Genomic DNA, 19,062 nt, shown 5'->3' on the forward strand with positions numbered 1-19,062 from the left:
AGACCCAGAAGGACAGCAGTGAGACGGGCTGGGGCTGTCTGGAGGCTCTGGGTCTCAGTCAGAGGGAGCTGGTTCTGGCCGAGGCCCTGCAGATGGAATATGACGCCCTCTCCAGACTTAAACAGGACAAGAGCGGAACCAAATCCCTCCGTTCTCAGTGAGCAGATGAACGTATTTCATGCCAGAAATAAGGTTTAAAAATACCAGAGTTCCCCTTTAACTGTATTCATTCCACTGTAACTCTGTAATAAGTCAGTTTGAATTCTTTTTATTCTTTTTGATCTGAACAAAGAAACAAATGTAGGATGTGATGCAGCAACAGTAAAAGTTGTTCTCGAGTCAAAGAAAGTGCACGTGAATGTGTGTGCGTCACCTCTGACAGCAGGAAGGACTCGGCTTCGTTATGAAAGGTATCGAGCAGCAGAGTCAGAGCCTCCCTGTTCGAACACATCAGAGACAAACACTGAAAACTGTGTCTGATACTCAGAACCAGACCTCTGTCTCCAGCATCAGAACCGGTTCAACCAGGCCCCGCCTCTCACCTTGTTACGGTCTGTCTGATTGGCCGCTCCTGCAGCAGGATGCTGTGGTTCATGGAGGACGCTGTGTCGTCATCTTCTTTCTGTAAAAAGAAATAAAACCATTTCTGATTGGCTCCTCCTCTTCCTGCCGTTTAACTTTGTTCCAGGTGGTTTGTTTGTATTAATCTGCGTTTTTGCTGGTAAATGTAGATCTTTACTCTATTATGATCAATGCTGAATCAGCTGTCTGCTATTTGCCAATCTGTGGTTTATTATCGGTGGTGACATCAGCAGCCAATGGCAGGAGTCTGCAGTACCTGCTGTTCACCTGTAGGTGTCAGTCTTTTGCTATCATCCTGTCATCTGCACTTTCAGCTGCACAGTTGTATGAAAAGTGCTCTACAAATAAAGTCTGATAGCTTGAAACGTGACATATTTCCACTGGAGAAGTAGAATGTGTCAGTCTGTTTAGTTTCCTGTTTCCTGAAGTAGACGGTTCTGTTTCCTGTCTGCGAACAGGACATCTGGGAGCTGAGCTGCAGGAGCTGCTTGGAGGATGATGGATGCGTGTTTATGGGCTACGGCACACGGTAAACATTCAGACTTCCTGTTTGTGTTGATGAGAGGGAGCAGCTGCTCCAGCTGGTGAGGAGTCGGCCTCACCTGGGTGTGTTTACGGTTCTGATGATGAGTCCTGAGAGGAAGGTTTCTACTGTTACACGTTTCTTTAATCTCATAAAGTTTTAAGCTCGTTTGAAACTGTGCACACATCCAGAGTCTGATCCTGGATGTCACCTCGCCACAGATACACGTGTTTTCCTACATGATGGGAACATGTGAACGTGGGGGCAGACATTTTGTCCCCATGAGTGATGTTTGAGGATTAAAACTTGGTTTTAGGGTCAGAGTTCGGCATTCAGCTGTGATTGTTAGCTATGGCGTAACCACGCCTTCTTTGGGGGGGGGTCGTGTCCCCCCCAATATTGAGAAAATACCAACCTGTCCCCCCCAATATACAGAAGAAAATATGTAAAATGCATGTTCTCCTTTTATGAACCCTGTCAAGGGATCGGTCTCTTGTTATGTCTTATTTATTTTCAGTTTATTTCCGTGTGTTACCGTGGTAACGGCTGCGCCGCCGTCTCAGCAGCGGCTCTCCTTATCTTTACGTTGGACTTCTACTTTTGACGGAGCCGCTGCTCGACAGAGCAGATTGTACCAGAACAGGAAATCCAACACAGAATCAACAAAATAAACTTCCGCCCCCTTTCAAAATAAAAGAACTTAAAACAAAAATAACATTAGACTATTAGACTTTTCATTGTTAATGCACATTTTGAGACAATAGAAATGAACCTGGACTTAAAAGTCCTCGGCACATTTTTTGTTAAAGGAAAAGTCTGTAATTTGTTACATCATTAGTTGTCCTTATTGAAATATTTCCATAAACATGCTTTGGGTATTTGGTCGTTTTCCATTGGAAGCTGTCCTATTTGCTACAGAACTACTGGAAGAGCATAACTGTAATTGGTAGGTGTGTTTAAGGTCAGTAAACAGTAAGCAACTAACCAAAACAAAGTGGGGGGGCAGTCACTGTCTCGGAGAAATTACACTATTCCTTTAGATGTGAACTTACATGGTCAATGTAGTCCTCTAAACTATGTTCTAAATGTCCAATTTTTCATATATAAATAAAGAATTGTAGATAATGCACTCAACTATTTTGTTTTTCTTGGACCCCCCCAATGTCTAAACCATGGTTTAGACAAACCATGGATTGTTAGGCGTAGGGTAACGGGCTAAAGAATGCTTTGTGTTAGTGACTGTTCCCCACAGTCGATAGAAACCAGACGTGTGCATGTGCATGTGCATGTGCATGTGCATGTGCATGTGCATGTGCATGTGCGCTCAGACCCTGCGAGCCAGCTCAGTGTTGATGGCCGATCTCCTGGTGAGAAACAGTCGGACGTCCCAGTCGAACTTCAGACACTGCTGGACGAACTCCAGCCCGGCCAGAGTCTGAGAGCTGAGAGACAGACAGGTGAGAGACAGACAGGTGAGAGACAGACAGGTGAGAGACAGACAGGTGAGAGACAGACAGGTGAGAGACAGACAGGTGAGACATTACTCAGTGTAAGGAGCAACTCTTCTTCAGACTGAAGCCTCTGAATTAAAAGCAGACTCATCAGAAACAGATGAAAACTTCTGCTCTATCTGAACGGATCCGACACTAAAGTTTGAATCGCTGATTTTAGGCAGAAACTAACTGACCTGAGGCCCGAATCAAACAGAGAAGAAGCTGGAACTGTTGACATTAACATCTGGGGACTGTTCGACTGTCAGATCTTTGATCTGGTGACCTCACAAAAAGGGCGGGACTCCTCATTTAGGTCCAAAAACAAGGGTTCAAAACCTCTCAAACAGCTCAATAAGACCTCAGAAAATGAGGTGAACTTGTTAAAAAGGGCAGAATATGTCACCTTTCATGACTCATCATGTCTGAATTCAGAGGTGATGATACGTTATGTTGTTAAACCGTTAAACCATGACACACAGGCAGCAGCAGAGCCCAGCGTTGGGCAGACAGGTCATTCACAGCTATTGTTTCACTGCAGGAAGTTCAACTGACCTCACAGCTGCAGGTTATCAGACAGAAACACACATCCACCCACACCTAGTTACATGCTGCAGTGCAGCAGAAAACACCACAGAAACAGACCAGAGGAAGGAGGCTGCAGCTGGTTCCTGTCTGCAGCCGTCTGTGAGGACCACAGACAGGATTAATGGTCTGTGCTGAGGGCAGGTCTGATCTGATCTGTGGGGACACGTCTGATCTGATCTGTGGAGACACGTCTGATCTGTGGAGACACGTCTGATCTGTGGGGACACGTCTGATCTGTGGGGACACGTCTGATCTGTGGGGACACGTCTGATCTGATCTGTGGGGACACGTCTGATCTGTGGGGACATGTCTGATCTGATCTGTGGGGACACGTCTGATCTGTGGGGACACGTCTGATCTGATCTGTGGGGACACGTCTGATCTGATCTGTGGGGACACGTCTGATCTGATCTGTGGGGACACGTCTGATCTGTGGGGACATGTCTGATCTGATCTGTGGGGACACGTCTGATCTGATCTGTGGGGACACGTCTGATCTGATCTGTGGGGACACGTCTGATCTGTGGGGACATGTCTGATCTGATCTGTGGGGACACGTCTGATCTGTGGGGACACGTCTGATCTGATCTGTGGGGACACGTCTGATCTGTGGGGACACGTCTGATCTGATCTGTGGGGACACGTCTGATCTGTGGGAACATATCTGTTGTGTTTGCACACGTTTAGTGTGGCCATACAACAAGGAGTATGAACATACTGCTGATCTGTCTGTCAGCAGCCACAGGAGGAACTGGTGGGTAGAACAGTTTCACAGAAAATCTGCTGTTGAAGCAAGAAAAGCCCAATGAGAGGAACCAGAGAAGAACCGTCAGCGTCTCACTGCTCTGACTCTCACAAATTAAGGAACCAGAGGTCCATTTACACCACAAAGGAACCACAAACTGTTTCACTGCCGTGTTTCTTTCATCTGATCATGGTTCCAGCTCCAGCACCAAAGCTAACAGCTGCAGGGACCTTTCAGGATAGTTGCAACCTGGCTGTAGCCGACTATAGCCGACTGTAGCTTGCTGTAGCCGACTGTAGCTGACTGTAGCTGACTGTAGCAGACTGTAACTGACTGTAGCCGACTGTAGCTGACTGTAGCCGACTGTAGCTGACTGTAGCCGACTGTAGCTGACTGTAGCAGACTGTAGCCGACTGTAGCCGACTGTAGCCGACTGTAACTGACTGTAGCAGACTGTAGCCGACTGTAACTGACTGTAGCCGACTGTAGCCGACTGTAGCCGACTGTAGCCGACTGTAACTGACTGTAGCTGACTGTAGCCGACTGTAGCCGACTGTAACTGACTGTAGCAGACTGTAGCTGACTGTAGCCGACTGTAGCCGACTGTAGCCGACTGTAGCCGACTGTAACTGACTGTAGCTGACTGTAGCCGACTGTAGCCGACTGTAGCCGACTGTAGCTGACTGTAGCAGACTGTAGCCGACTGTAGCAGACTGTGGCAGACTGTAGCCGACTGTAGCAGACTGTAGCTGACTGTAGCCGACTGTAGCCGACTGTAGCTGACTGTAGTCGACTGTAGCCGACTGTAGCCTGCTGTAGCAGACTGTAGCAGACTGTAGCAGACTGTAGCCGACTCTGACTGTAGCCGACTGTAGCTGACTGTAGCCGACTGTAGCCGACTGTAGCTGACTGTAGCCGACTGTAGCTGACTGTAGCCGACTGTAGCATACTGTAGCCGACTGTAGCAGACTGTAGCCGACTCTGACTGTAGCCGACTGTAGCTGACTGTAGCCGACTGTAGCTTGCTGTAGCCGACTGTAGCTGACTGTAGCTGACTGTAGCCGACTGTAGCAGACTGTAGCTGACTGTAGCCGACTGTAGCCTGCTGTAGCCGACTGTAGCTGACTGTAGCCGACTGTAGCAGACTGTAGCAGACTGTAGCAGACTGTAGCAGACTCTGACTGTAGCTGACTGTAGCGGACTGTAGCAGACTGTAGCGGACTGTAGCAGACTGTAGCGGACTGTAGCCTGCTGTAGCTGACTGTGACTGTAGCTGACTCGGACTGTAGCCTGCTGTAGCTGACTGTGACTGTAGCCTGCTGTAGCTGACTGTGACTGTAGCTGACTCGGACTGTAGCCTGCTGTAGCTGACTGTAGCTGACTGTAGCCGACTGTAGCCGACTGTAGCAGACTGTAGCTGACTGTAGCCGACTGTAGCCTGCTGTAGCCGACTGTAGCTGACTGTAGCCGACTGTAGCCGACTGTAGCAGACTGTAGCAGACTGTAGCAGACTGTAGCAGACTGTAGCAGACTCTGACTGTAGCTGACTGTAGCGGACTGTAGCAGACTGTAGCGGACTGTAGCAGACTGTAGCGGACTGTAGCCTGCTGTAGCTGACTGTGACTGTAGCTGACTCGGACTGTAGCCTGCTGTAGCTGACTGTGACTGTAGCCTGCTGTAGCTGACTGTGACTGTAGCTGACTCGGACTGTAGCCTGCTGTAGCTGACTGTAGCTGACTGTAGCCGACTGTAGCCGACTGTAGCAGACTGTAGCAGACTGTAGCTGACTGTAGCCGACTGTAGCCGACTGTAGCAGACTGTAGCCGACTGTAGCAGACTGTAGCCGACTGTAGCCGACTGTAGCTGACTCTGACTGTAGCTGACTGTAGCTGACTGTAGCCGACTCTGACTGTAGCTGACTGTAGCGGACTGTAGCAGACTCTGACTGTAGCTGACTGTAGCGGACACGTCTGATCTGATCTGTGGGGACACGTCTGATCTGATCTGTGGGGACACGTCTGATCTGTGGGGACATGTCTGATCTGATCTGTGGGGACACGTCTGATCTGTGGGGACACGTCTGATCTGATCTGTGGGGACACGTCTGATCTGTGGGGACACGTCTGATCTGATCTGTGGGGACACGTCTGATCTGTGGGAACATATCTGTTGTGTTTGCACACGTTTAGTGTGGCCATACAACAAGGAGTATGAACATACTGCTGATCTGTCTGTCAGCAGCCACAGGAGGAACTGGTGGGTAGAACAGTTTCACAGAAAATCTGCTGTTGAAGCAAGAAAAGCCCAATGAGAGGAACCAGAGAAGAACCGTCAGCGTCTCACTGCTCTGACTCTCACAAATTAAGGAACCAGAGGTCCATTTACACCACAAAGGAACCACAAACTGTTTCACTGCCGTGTTTCTTTCATCTGATCATGGTTCCAGCTCCAGCACCAAAGCTAACAGCTGCAGGGACCTTTCAGGATAGTTGCAACCTGGCTGTAGCCGACTATAGCCGACTGTAGCTTGCTGTAGCCGACTGTAGCTGACTGTAGCTGACTGTAGCAGACTGTAGCCGACTGTAACTGACTGTAGCCGACTGTAGCTGACTGTAGCCGACTGTAGCTGACTGTAGCCGACTGTAGCTGACTGTAGCAGACTGTAGCCGACTGTAGCCGACTGTAGCCGACTGTAACTGACTGTAGCAGACTGTAGCCGACTGTAACTGACTGTAGCCGACTGTAGCCGACTGTAGCCGACTGTAACTGACTGTAGCTGACTGTAGCCGACTGTAGCCGACTGTAGCCGACTGTAGCCGACTGTAGCCGACTGTAGCCGACTGTAACTGACTGTAGCTGACTGTAGCCGACTGTAGCCGACTGTAGCCGACTGTAGCTGACTGTAGCAGACTGTAGCCGACTGTAGCAGACTGTGGCAGACTGTAGCCGACTGTAGCAGACTGTAGCTGACTGTAGCCGACTGTAGCCGACTGTAGCTGACTGTAGTCGACTGTAGCCTGCTGTAGCAGACTGTAGCAGACTGTAGCAGACTGTAGCCGACTCTGACTGTAGCCGACTGTAGCTGACTGTAGCCGACTGTAGCCGACTGTAGCTGACTGTAGCCGACTGTAGCTGACTGTAGCCGACTGTAGCATACTGTAGCCGACTGTAGCAGACTGTAGCCGACTCTGACTGTAGCCGACTGTAGCTGACTGTAGCCGACTGTAGCTTGCTGTAGCCGACTGTAGCTGACTGTAGCTGACTGTAGCCGACTGTAGCAGACTGTAGCTGACTGTAGCCGACTGTAGCCTGCTGTAGCCGACTGTAGCTGACTGTAGCCGACTGTAGCAGACTGTAGCAGACTGTAGCAGACTGTAGCAGACTCTGACTGTAGCTGACTGTAGCGGACTGTAGCAGACTGTAGCGGACTGTAGCAGACTGTAGCGGACTGTAGCCTGCTGTAGCTGACTGTGACTGTAGCTGACTCGGACTGTAGCCTGCTGTAGCTGACTGTGACTGTAGCCTGCTGTAGCTGACTGTGACTGTAGCTGACTCGGACTGTAGCCTGCTGTAGCTGACTGTAGCTGACTGTAGCCGACTGTAGCCGACTGTAGCAGACTGTAGCTGACTGTAGCCGACTGTAGCCTGCTGTAGCCGACTGTAGCTGACTGTAGCCGACTGTAGCCGACTGTAGCAGACTGTAGCAGACTGTAGCAGACTGTAGCAGACTGTAGCAGACTCTGACTGTAGCTGACTGTAGCGGACTGTAGCAGACTGTAGCGGACTGTAGCAGACTGTAGCGGACTGTAGCCTGCTGTAGCTGACTGTGACTGTAGCTGACTCGGACTGTAGCCTGCTGTAGCTGACTGTAGCTGACTGTAGCCGACTGTAGCCGACTGTAGCAGACTGTAGCAGACTGTAGCTGACTGTAGCCGACTGTAGCCGACTGTAGCAGACTGTAGCCGACTGTAGCAGACTGTAGCCGACTGTAGCCGACTGTAGCTGACTCTGACTGTAGCTGACTGTAGCTGACTGTAGCCGACTCTGACTGTAGCAGACTGTAGCAGACTGTAGCGGACTGTAGCAGACTGTAGCCTGCTGTAGCTGACTGTGACTGTAGCTGACTCGGACTGTAGCCTGCTGTAGCTGACTGTGACTGTAGCTGACTCGGACTGTAGCCTGCTGTAGCTGACTGTGACTGTAGCCTGCTGTAGCTGACTGTGACTGTAGCTGACTGTAGCTGACTGTAGTTGACTCTAACAGAGCTAACAGTAACTGGCTGTTCCCCCTCAGCTGTAACATTATCAGCCTGCAGCAGGTATTCTGGAACCAGTTAATATCCCGTCTGATGCAGAGTCACACAAACTTAACTCAGCCATCAGTTCACCTGATCATAGACATGAGTAATTTACCTTCATGAAGCACTATACGCTGTTTGTCATATTAAAGATCTGCTCTGTAGAGATGTAAAAAAGGTCCTGGAGCCACCAGGTGCAAAACAACCAGGACAGTGTGCAGGGATTACCGAGGGTCTCAGCTTCTCACCTGTTGAGGAACTCTTCATGTCCGCAGACCTTCAGCAGGTAGTCGTCCACGTCCACGTGGTCCAGGTCATTCTGAGCGTAGCACAGAGTCTGATAGATGAGCAGGTCCACCGTGGACGAGCCTCACGAACACAACACACAACATGCTGTTACTGCCGTGATGTCAAACTGAATAAAACTTCCATTTCCACACCTGGAAGGTGTTGTCCAGGTGTCAGTGAAGGCAGCGTCTTACCATCGCACGTGAAGGTGAGCGGCTCTCGGAAGTGATCGCTGACGACCGTCACCTTCACGCTGACGCCCAGACCCTGATGCAGCTCGTCCTCGCTGACCGACGGCGACCACACAAAGCCGGCATTCTTAGAGCCATCGCTGTATGGGTACGCCGAGCGCAGCCTGAAAACGCACAAACACACACTGATGATGTCACTGCTCAGGTGGACCCGTCCTCTAGTGTCCACTAAGTAATCCAACGAGCCACTCACACGTCCAGCATGTGACAGAAAGCCGCCACCTCCTCGTCTCTTTCCTCCGACACCTGGAACAGCTCGTATCCAAACCCGTTCATCCTGGAGCTCAGCGACACCTGCCAATCACACAGAGCCGCCCAATCAGAGCAGAGCTCCACAGTCAGGACATCCGACCCTTCACTCAAACTATTGCTCCGACACCTCTGACGAAGAGACTGTAAACATGCAACTAATCTGGAAAGAAACTCAAACAGGCTCACATTTAATCCCTTCCTGAAAATCTGGTTACAGCTAAAAACAGAAACAGGTAACCTGTTACAGGTGCTCTGTACGATGGTACCGAGATCTTTCACTTCACTGGTTCTGTCTCCCTTCAAATCAGACCCACCCTTTTACGAACTTTCAGATCCACTGAGGTTCCACAAGGAAGAAGAGAACTTCCTTCAGCAGTTCTAAGAACTCTGAAGATTCCTCTGAATCTTCACAGATGATGAAAATACGGTGGCGTCTGTTTTTTTAACGCAGCCATTAAAATGGGTCAGGTGTTCATGTCCTGCTCTGATCCTCTGAGGCCTTCACCGTTTTTTTCTCATGCAACTGCTCCGATTGGCTGAAGGTGACCCTGAGAACCACCTCCAGCCAATCACAATGCACCCCTAAATTCCCTTATTACACCAGAACCAATCAGAACGCACAGCAGGAACCACCTGGAAGTTCGGGGGCTGTTTGAGCTTCGGGTTCTTACCGGGTCTGCAGAAACTCGCCGCTGGTTCTTGTTGCTTTTCAGAACAGGTGCGTACGTTCTGGGGGGAACCTGAGGCGGCAGAGTCTTACTTCGAGCCACCGGCTTCCCTGATTGATCGCCGTTGGCCCGCCGAACTCGAGAGCCCGGCCCACTCTCGTTGAGTCGCGACAGCGAGTCGTTGATGTTGTCGTAGTTCACTTCCCCAGAAGTCACTTTGGGCTGATCCACGTCAGGCGTGAACAGGTTCACGTCCCGAGTGACAGCGGAACCTCGGGGGGGCAGAAACGGGTTCTCGGACCCTGACGATGAGGGGATGGGGTTTCGTGGAGGAATAGCGGGGGGAACATCATGAAGGACAGCAGGAAGGCCTTTGGAATGAAAGCCAGAGCCAGAACCAAGAGAGTCCGCCAGGCTGGAACCGGATTGGTCTTTGAACTTGTTGACCTCAGGACTGTCCAGGATGTACAGGGACTCTTTGACGTAGCCTCCCTGAGGGGGGGGCACCCTGGGTGAGATTGAATGCTGAGACTGGGACCCTCCAGGCTGGTTCAGGGAGGAGTCGGACCCAGAGAGCCCTCTGAGCAGGCTCCCTCCTGCAGGAGGAGGAATGGCCTGGCTGGGGGTGGGCCGGGGGCGTTCAATAGAAGGAGTTGGTGTCTTGGACCGGGTCTGACTGGGACCTGCTGATCCGGTCTGGGTGGTTCCGCTCTTGTCCTGTTTAAGTCTGGAGAGGGCGTCATATTCCATCTGCAGGGCCTCGGCCAGAACCAGCTCCCTCTGACTGAGACCCAGAGCCTCCAGACAGCCCCAGCCCGTCTCACTGCTGTCCTTCTGGGTCTGAGCTGCCGACATGGTGCCTCCAGAGCAGAGACGGAGGAAAAGCTGCTGAAAGGCTGCTGGAAGACACAGAAAAGACACAAGGAGAGGCTGAGGACCAGCTGAGAACAGAAAACAAATAGAGAGATGTTAATATTTCATTCATGTAAAATTAATGTCAACTAAACATCAACAGTAAGCTTCATTAAAGGGGAACTCCGGTGTTTTTAAACCTTATTTCTGGCATGAAATACGTTCATCTACTCACCAATGCAGCCTCTAAATAAGGCATTATCTGTGTTTATTTCACCAATACTTTAAGAAGAATGAATGAATGAACGTGTGCTATAGCTCTGTTAGCTCAGAGCTGCTGTTATGTGGCTACTTGCAGCTATAGGAGAGCTAACGGAGGGATTTCTACACAGGCACTCTACTGGGACCACTTCATAGGGTGTTGGGGGCTAGCTTAGTTATCAGCAAAGATTAATAATTATCCAAGGACAGTTGTTATTATTCAAAAGAACTATCAATGAAACTCATTAATTACAGGGCACCACAGCATGGCTGCAGCACAGCTCATTCACTCCGGTAAGAACGTCCATCTTACTCAAACTCGTCGTTCACGTTGTCAAAATCTGATAAATATCCTGCCATGTTGCAGAAAACTATCAGCAGCAAACTCTGTGTGAAGTTAGCCGACTGTCACAGAGCACGGAGTGAATAAACTGTGCTGCAGGGGGGCGTGTGGATGAAGTGGTCCCAGTAGAGTGCCTGTGTAGAAATCCCTCCGTTAGCTCTCCTATAGCTGCAAGTAGCCACATAACAGCAGCTATGAGCTAACAGAGCTATAGCACACGTTCATTCATTCATTCTTCTTAAAGTATTGGTGAAATAAAGACAGATAATGCCTTATTTAGAGGCTGCATCCTCTAAGCCCCGTTCTCTCCGTTATATGGATCTCCAGTTATCTAAATATCTTCTGAAGGACGCCGACTTTCACCAATCTGTTCTCGGTGAGCAGATGAACGTATTTCATGCCAGAAATAAGGTTTAAAATACCAGAGTTCCCCTTTAACATTCTGACCTGAACCCTCCGCCCCCTGTTTTATTTCCCTCTCTCCTCCCTTTACTTCTCTCACTGGCCTTGTCCTTCCCTTTCTAACCTCTCCTGACCTCTTATCCAAAGCTAAACCAAACCCTTCTTTAGGCCCGGACCTGAGATGCTCGCTCCAATCCTTTTCCTGCACTACATTTCACCCACAAACAAAGCATGGAGCTCTGCTTTGTCACAGAGTGCACGTACCACACCAGCACATCCAAATCACTTCTACGCCATCCACCACAAAGGACGTTTACCACCCCAGTGAGCACTTCCAAAGCAAACTGCACCATACTCAGAGGCACCGTCACAAACAGACCACACCGACGGTCAGTGCATGCTGGGGAGACCGGGCACCTTACACAGCACATATCAAACAATATGGCAACACATAAGCCAGTGCCATTTACTCAGGGTTTCAACCTGATCTCGAGTTCCTGCCTTTGATCTTTACACTAAATCCCAGGGCAGCTATCGAGTGGCAGAGGGAGAATATATACCTGAAGTTTGACCCTAAAACCAAGCCTTAGCCCTCAAAAATCCCTTTCCACCCACATGCCCTCATGTTCACAGGTCGGCCCCATGAGTTGGCATTGAGTCAGTGTCCCCTTCATGTTGGAAAACAAGCACACAGCAGCAGGTTGGAGTAAAGAAAAGAAAAGCCATACTCGGAATCTAATCAATATCTTATCAGAAGTGGTGTTGGTGGCCTGTTCAGCTCAGGTCACCGCAGCTCCTCCCCTCACAAACAGCTGGACACATGATGACTTCACACGATAGAACCAGGTTTTTACTGTTCTCAGCCTGGAGCCGGTCACTGACCCAGTTAGAAGAACCACACAAACCTCTGGGAATTAGACCAGACTTTAGTTTAACTCAATATTATCACAGAATATGTGACAAACATGAAATGATTCAGCAGGCATGAAGCAGAAAGTGCAGAAACAGATGGACTGACGGACTGCAGCAGCTCTGTCTGCAGGCAGGAACCAGGTAGGAACAGACTTAAATCACAATAAAACATGCCACCGGGTAAAGGAAGAGCTGCCACTGAAACTGAGCTCAAACAACATAAAACTCAGAACTTTCTTATTTTTTACTTGACATCATTTATGTGAAATATTTTGATGGTGAACAGTTTAACTACAGAAGTTTCTTCCTTCAGTTCTCAGGCTTCTTCTTTTTAACTCGGGGTCGTTCCTCAGCTATTAAACGCACTTCTTTTGTTTTTATGTTGCACTGATGCAGCTGAACACATCTCTATTGAAGCGAGCTTTTAGTTAGCGTTTCATTTCTAATTAATTCTACTTTCTTTTATTCGTTGTCTTTATTTTCCTGTTATTGTGACTCTCTGGTGCAACATAAATTAACTTCACTTACTTATAAAACCTGGATGAGACACAAGAAAACAAACTTCTTATAACTAATTCTGCCGACGTCCTTAAAGGGGAACTCCGGTGTTTTTAAACCTTATTTCTGGCATGAAATACGTTCATCTACTCACTGAGAACAGTTTGGTGAAAGTCGGCATCCTTCAGAAGATATTTAGATATATAGGTAAGAACGTTGCACAAAACTATCAGCAGCAAACTCTGTGTGAAGTTAGCCGACTGTCACAGAGCACAGAGTGAATAAACTGTGCTGCAGGGGGGCGTGTGGATGAAGGGGTCCCAGTAGAGTGCCTGTGTAGAAATCCCTCCGTTAGCTCTCCTATAGCTGCAAGTAGCCACATAACAGCAGCTATGAGCTAACAGAGCTATAGCACACGTTCATTCATTCATTCTTCTTAAAGTATTGGTGAAATAAAGACAGATAATGCCTTATTTAGAGGCTGCATCCTCTGAGCCCCGTTCACTCCGTTATATGGATCTCCAGTTATCTAAATATCTTCTGAAGGACGCTGACTTTCACCAAACTGTTCTCGGTGAGCAGATGAACGTATTTCGTGCCAGAAATAAGGTCTAGGTTTAAAAATACCGGAGTTCCCCTTTAAAGTTCATCTGCAGCTGTTTATCTCAAACGTTTCCAGCTCAGTAAGCAGTCAGGTGCTTTGCTTGCATCCATTTTTAAGAATTGTTACCACGCCCCCAATTAATGACGTCACGACATCCTTGTTGACAAATTTACATCCTTTAGACAAATACCAGCTGTTCATGAATTTATTCACTGAATAATGCAATGCAGCTGGTTTTAGACCTCTGTGTTGAAACGGTTGTCTATGACGTGACAAACCAGATGACGATCCCTGAACAATCAGCTTTTATTGCGCTGTTGTCTCGTGTGTTGTTTTAATTTAACTTTATTTGAACATTTCTAATTCTTCTGGCAGATAAAGGGTGGAACTGCGCAGACTCGGACACAAACAGGTGACAGGTGTCTCTAGCAGCAGCTGCAACTTGCTGCAACGTTTACAGCCAGCCGACCCTGTCCAGCCAGACTCCATTCACAAATCACTCAATTTAGCGTGGCCTCTCACCGTCCTCATGCTCACGGCTCAAACGCGACTTTATAGAGTTGTTTCTGTGTTTACATCTGAGCGGCTCCACCGCAGCAACCCAAAGTCTCCTTTTACAACATCTGGATTCAAATGCGATTCAAATCAGGTGTTTTGGTGTTTTTTCACCCACTTTCTACCAGAGGGCGGCGGCGACTAGTCCGAACCTCCTCTGAGAGGTTAACGTCTCTCGTGTCACAATAACGCGCACGTATGAGGATTGTATGTGCGCCGAACTCATGTGAGGACTTTAAACATGAGAAAAAGCGTTTCAGCGATGGTCGAGAAGGCGGCCAAACTTACAGAGAGACAGAACTCTTCCGACTGTTAGATTTCTAAATGAAGTTCGTTAAAACTCCACACAGAGCCATGACTGATGGAGCTGCGCAGCCCTGAAACAAGTGAACGGACGGGATGCGTCACAACACGTTAGTTATTTTAGAGCTAACCACCCTTAACTAGCAGCCTCCAGCAGCAGGTGAACAGTCTTACCGGACTCTCCGTTTACGGGCTCCGGGAGCGGCCGCTGGTTGCCATCTTAACGCGCTTCACTTTCCTCCAGAAATCTCATCGATCCTCGACCCGTTTGGTTCCCAGGAGGAGTATCCAGACAAATTAACGGTCTCCCGTCACTTTTGAGACCGGTTTCCCCCCTCATTCAGTGGGCGGAGCGCAGCTCTGGCTCCGCCGTATTCAGCGTGTGGTTTCGGGGTAAACAATGCTGCCCTTGGTGCGTGGCTCCAGTGGTTCTCCTGCCCGGTCTGAGGCGAGGACCGCGGCTATACGTCAGCCGCTGCTGGGCAGCTGCGGACATGCGCAGTCAAGGCCCGTGAACAACACAGAGCTTCCGGTAACTCTTTCAAAATAAAGCAGAAGTAAAGCTGAAGGCGCTTCTTCGCCCTTTATCTTCTTGGTACAGTTAAAACCACCCCTTTAGTTTAATTTATAAACTGAATAAAAATGTTTGTTGGAATGTTTTGCACTGTGTCGTTTTTTTTCGTTGGTGTATTAAATTCCATTCGGTTTTATTTTCTTCTTTATTGCTGTTATCGGTCATCTAAATTTAATCCATAAACTACCTTCTTAAATATCTCTCTAAAGAGTCCAGCACAGTTAATAGAGACACACAAACAAAACACATGACTTTTACACTCTCTAAACAACAGGATGCCTCGATAAATCAGGGAGGATCTTAACTTTATTCCATGAGACCAGCTTGTTATTTGGAAGCTGATTCAAAGCAAACATCTGGTTGACATCTGCCCGACGGGGGCATCTTCCAACCAACACATATTTTAATATGAGAGTCCTCAACAATAGATGATCCACAGTGTCTAAAGCTTCAGATAATTAGAGCTGCAGAGTCAAACTCGTTGTTCAAAAGTTTAAAAACCTAATTCAAAAACCTAAATCAGCTGAATTAAACCCAACTCTGACAACCACTCATCAGAATCAGTTAACTAACGGTTTCAGATGTGAATTCAGCGGCAGCTCGTCAGATGAGGCAAAAAGAGAGTGTTCTATGGGGTGAAAGTAGAACATAATTTCATGTGATCCAGTATTTCAGCTCACAGGTCGTTGAACAGCTGATCATCACTCTGTGAGGTCTAACTGAAAACCCCCAGAACCGCTTAACCGATCACAATTCAGCTGATTTTCCGTTTAAATTCACTCAGAACGTTTATATGACATGAAAAAGAGAATATTCTGTTGAAACCAGACTTTTATGACACATGGAAACATGACGGTAAAATTCACAGACAAAAACACGTCGATGGTAAGAACAATCTGAGAGATGAAGTCAAAATAAAAGCACTTCCGGTCACACTCAGAGAGAAAACAGGTGATAGTGCGACACCTGGTGGATGAAGTCTTCAGAGCAGCGAGCAGCAGGGGAGCTCAGAGACATCAGGAATCAGCTGTGACACGAATGAAAACAAGTTTTTCTTCTTTCTGTTACTTCAGAGCATGAAACTGATATCATCAAAAACTGAAACCTCCCTTTTCCAAAAGTATTCCGACATTTCTGTGGCGCCATGTTGCTGTTTGCTTGGATCAGCCAGCACCACAGGTGCTGTTCACACCCGTGTGTGGCAGCAGCAGATGTTCTGCTGGATGCAGATGTGCTATCACAGCTGCAGAGAGGAAGGACAGGAAGCAGCTGTCCAGAACCAACAGGAGGCAGGACGTGATGCAGAAATGTCTTCACGGCGAAATAAGAAGCCAGATTCTCTTGACTCCTTTTCATTTCATGGAATCATTTTAAAAGTAAAGAAGTCCTCTTTTAATCAGCAGAGGTGATGAATGCATGTTGAGAAAACGTGATGTCATTTAATGAGTTGGACCATCAAACATCCAGGTCCAGAAGCCCCTCCCACATCCAGGATATCTGGCAAAGTCAGACATGAAGAGAAGAAAGAAGCTTGAAGCCAGCAGCTGGTTGGGCTGGCGTCTCTGTGAGTCCATCTGTCTATCTATCTATCTATCTATCTATCTATCTATCTATCTATCTATCTATCCATCCATCCATCCATCCATCCATCCATCTATCATCTATCTATCCATCTATCTATCTGCTTGTAAATGGAACATTTAATTTAAGTTTATGGACCAAAAGGAACCTTTTTAGATCTTAAAACTCTGCAGATTCTTTTTCTAAATGTACAGATTTCTGTGACACTGTTTCATCTCTCCAGTATATTACTTTATTCATTTCTCTCCCTTCAGAACAGTCTGTTAATGTTTTGGGCTTAAGCTGGGGTCGGACAGCATGAGGGTGGGAAGTTTGTTTCTGATGCTTCTTTTTATTGATTCTTCTGGTTTTGACAGTTGTTCTACATTCAGTCTCAATAAATCTCGCAGATTGTCAGGATTCACTGACACTTTATGTTTTTAAATAGGTGTTGTCTCGTCATTTCCGGTTTTATTTTGAAATACTAACTTCCCTCTCGTTTCAGGTATCTTGCCCTTCCTCCCGTGTCAAACGTCTGATTGTCTTCCCTGCTTCCCAAAGTGTTTCCACCTGTTCCCCTTTGGTCCCTCATGTGTTCAGATAGTCTGTTTCCCTTGTCTTGTGCCAGTGTGTCGCTACAATCTTATGAGAGTTCCTCATCCTCGCCATTTCCAGTGGTCCATAGTCGCGATCACCTTGTCCTTTGAAGCTGAGCGTTCCTCCTTCAGAGAGATCTTTGGTTTGTAAAGTTTTGAGCTATAGTCATAGCTTAGATTGGATAGCCCCACCGTTAAAGGAGCGGTTGCATTTAGTGATTTATTTGTAATTTCATAGAGTCTCCATTAGACGGAGAGTGTTTAGTTTTCTGTAAAGTTTCATAGAGCCTCCGTTTTCGGGAGATCTGTTTGTTCCGCCTCATTAGACCAGTGAGTTTAAAGATAATCTTTTATAGTCTTTCGTTTTCCTCCTGGCGTGGAGTGAGTTTGATTTTCATTAAGTTTTATAGTTCCACTGGCCTCCAGCCTAATTATTGAGGATAGTGTATCAGGATTTAATAGCCCCTTGTTTTCTCTGTCAGGAGACCCATAAAAGGTTTATTTAATAAACTGTCTTATACTGAAAGATCATGCATCTGTGTCCTGTGTCCTGCCCGGTTAAAGTCAGACTGAGGATGAAACGGGAGCTTCTGAATCCATCTGCAGCTGTGGGACCACATCTGCAGCTGTAGGACCACATCTGCAGCTGTAGGACCACATCTGCAGCTGTAAGACCACATCTGCAGCTGTAGGACCACATCTGCAGCTGTAAGACCACATCTGCAGCTGTAAGATCACATCTGCAGCTGTAGGACCACATCTGCAGCTGTAGGACCACATCTGCAGCTGTTTGACCACATCTGCAGCTGTAAGACCACATCTGCAGCTGTAAGACCACATCTGCAGCTGTAAGACTACATCTGCAGCTGTGGGACCACATCTGCAGCTGTAGGACCACATCTGCAGCTGTAAGATCACATCTGCAGCTGTAGGACCACATCTGCAGCTGTAAGACCACATCTGCAGCTGTAGGACCACATCTGCAGCTGTAGGACCACATCTGCAGCTGTAAGACTACATCTGCAGCTGTAGGACCACATCTGCAGCTGTAGGACCACATCTGCAGCTGCCGGTCTGAACACCTTCATCACTCTCAAAGCAAAAAGAGAAAATACAACAAAGGGAAAACCACAAAAACTATTTAATCTTGGAAGTGCTCTACATGAATCAGTAAATTCATCCTCCTGCAGAAGAAGGTTTCATGACACAAACAAGATATTTACAGCAAAGGCCTCAAACTCCTCTGGTCAGTCCTGTGGTGTTTTCACTCAGAGAACATCTGAAAGTTTCACTTTCTGCTTCAGTTAGAACATCTGAAAGTTTCACCTTCTGCTTCAGTTAGATCTGGAAGTTTCACTTTCTGCTTCAGTTAGAACATCTGAAAGTTTCACCTTCTGCTTCAGTTAAAACATCTGAAAGTTTCACCTTCTGCTTCAGTTAAAACATCTGAAAGTTTCACCTTCTGCTTCAGTTAGAACTGAAAGTTTCACCTTCTGCTTCAGTTAGATCTGAAAGTTTCACCTTCTGCTTCAGTTAGAACATCTGAAAGTTTCACCTTCTGCTTCAGTTAGATCTGAAAGTTTCACCTTCTGCTTCAGTTAAAACATCTGAAAGTTTCACCTTCTGCTTCAGTTAAAACATCTGAAAGTTTCACCTTCTGCTTCAGTTACATCTGAAAGTTTCACCTTCTGCTTCAGTTAAAACATCTGAAAGTTTCACCTTCTGCTTCAGTTAAAACATCTGAAAGTTTCACCTTCTGCTTCTGTTAGATCTGAAAGTTTCACCTTCTGCTTCAGTTAGAACATCTGAAAGTTTCACCTTCTGCTTCAGTTAGATCTGAAAGTTTCACCTTCTGCTTCAGTTAAAACATCTGAAAGTTTCACCTTCTGCTTCAGTTACATCTGAAAGTTTCACCTTC

The 19,062-nt window shown here is 47.5% G+C and overlaps 1 protein-coding gene across 2 annotated transcripts in view; it reads right to left on the reverse strand.

Annotated features, from left to right (window-relative positions):
* pik3c2b (phosphatidylinositol-4-phosphate 3-kinase, catalytic subunit type 2 beta) overlaps nucleotides 1-14,908 on the reverse strand; it is a 42,800-nt gene extending 27,892 nt beyond the window's left edge. The window contains exons 1-8 of one of the 2 annotated variants that reach the window (XM_072381377.1): nucleotides 14,589-14,908; nucleotides 9,688-10,580; nucleotides 8,958-9,058; nucleotides 8,708-8,868; nucleotides 8,474-8,594; nucleotides 2,436-2,547; nucleotides 543-622; nucleotides 374-437 (exon numbers count right to left, since the gene is read on the reverse strand). In XM_072381377.1, coding sequence (XP_072237478.1) covers nucleotides 374-437; nucleotides 543-622; nucleotides 2,436-2,547; nucleotides 8,474-8,594; nucleotides 8,708-8,868; nucleotides 8,958-9,058; nucleotides 9,688-10,539 — 1,491 coding nt within the window. In that variant the 5' untranslated portion in view covers nucleotides 10,540-10,580; nucleotides 14,589-14,908. Of the gene's footprint in view, nucleotides 1-373; nucleotides 438-542; nucleotides 623-2,435; nucleotides 2,548-8,473; nucleotides 8,595-8,707; nucleotides 8,869-8,957; nucleotides 9,059-9,687; nucleotides 10,584-14,588 lie in introns of both variants that reach the window. The other variant, XM_072381376.1, reaches the window with a different exon arrangement.
* Between the last annotated feature and the right edge of the window lie 4,154 nt (nucleotides 14,909-19,062).

Source organism: Leuresthes tenuis, unplaced genomic scaffold (genome assembly GCF_036924035.1).
Source record: "Leuresthes tenuis unplaced genomic scaffold, fLeuTen1.0.hap1 SCAF_3, whole genome shotgun sequence".
Classification (NCBI taxonomy): Eukaryota; Metazoa; Chordata; class Actinopteri; order Atheriniformes; family Atherinopsidae; genus Leuresthes; species Leuresthes tenuis.